The 739-nt window shown below is 46.4% G+C and overlaps 1 protein-coding gene across 1 annotated transcript in view; it reads left to right on the top strand.

Annotated features, from left to right (window-relative positions):
• The window catches only part of LOC147819487 (uncharacterized), a gene marked incomplete at its 3' end in the record, with an annotated part of 2114 nt that extends 1586 nt beyond the window's left edge, over window positions 1-528 (top strand). Inside the window, exons 3-4 of the mRNA XM_087172446.1 lie at window positions 34-148; window positions 400-528. Coding sequence (XP_087028572.1) covers window positions 34-148; window positions 400-528 — 244 coding nt within the window. The remainder of the gene's footprint in view (window positions 1-33; window positions 149-399) is intronic.
• Window positions 529-739: the final 211 nt, after the last annotated feature.

The raw sequence follows: 739 nt of genomic DNA, 5'->3' as shown, positions 1-739 counted from the left end.
TGTGTGTGTGTGTGTGTGTGTGTGTCCGTCCAGACTGTATCTGCTTTACAACCGCTGGTTCCTGAAGGTCCTCCTCTACTTCTTCATCCTGGTCGATCTGTCTCTGGCCGTCTTCGAGGAGCCGGCCGTCTTCCCTCTGCCGATATGGGTAAAATGGCCGCCTGGTTTCACACGACGTAATTTCTTATTTATGTGCAGTTCACTGGAAGAAAACAATAAATACAATCTGCTGATGTTTATAGGAGTTCTTTGTTTCACCTGTAGCAGTTTGTTTCCAAGTCAAACCAGGTAGCAACAGTGAAGAGCTCGTGTAAAAAGGCTGAATGGATTATAAAACAGTTTGTGGACGTGTCTGTGTGAGACGCTCCTGATGTCTCAGATGTCTCTGTTGTGTTTCAGGCCACCATGCTGGTGGAGCTGCTGTGTCTCCTGGTCTTCACCATTCGACTGGTTCACTACGCCAAGGTGATCCCTCGAGACAAGTTCTGGAAAGACCCCAAAAACATCTGCATCATCGTCATCCTCATGGTAGGAGGGGCTTATCTGCATCATCAGTCTGATGGGAGGGGCTTCTGATTTGTAAAGGGGAAACTGAAAAAAGTAAATGTGTTCATACTGACGATTCGTCCTAGTGGCAACTCGCTGCACTGAGCCCAAACTAAAACCAGACTCTTTGACTCTTTGACTCTTTAACTCTTTGACTCTTTGACTCTCTGACTCTTTGACTCTTTGACTCTTT

This window comes from Seriola lalandi, unplaced genomic scaffold (assembly GCF_002814215.2).
Source record: "Seriola lalandi dorsalis isolate HSWRI2012SDOR001 ecotype SW California unplaced genomic scaffold, Sedor1 jcf7180002052848, whole genome shotgun sequence".
NCBI classification, from domain to species: Eukaryota; Metazoa; Chordata; class Actinopteri; order Carangiformes; family Carangidae; genus Seriola; species Seriola lalandi.
Note: the sequence above shows the minus strand (reverse complement) of the source record. Positions and strands in the feature narration are given on the sequence as shown.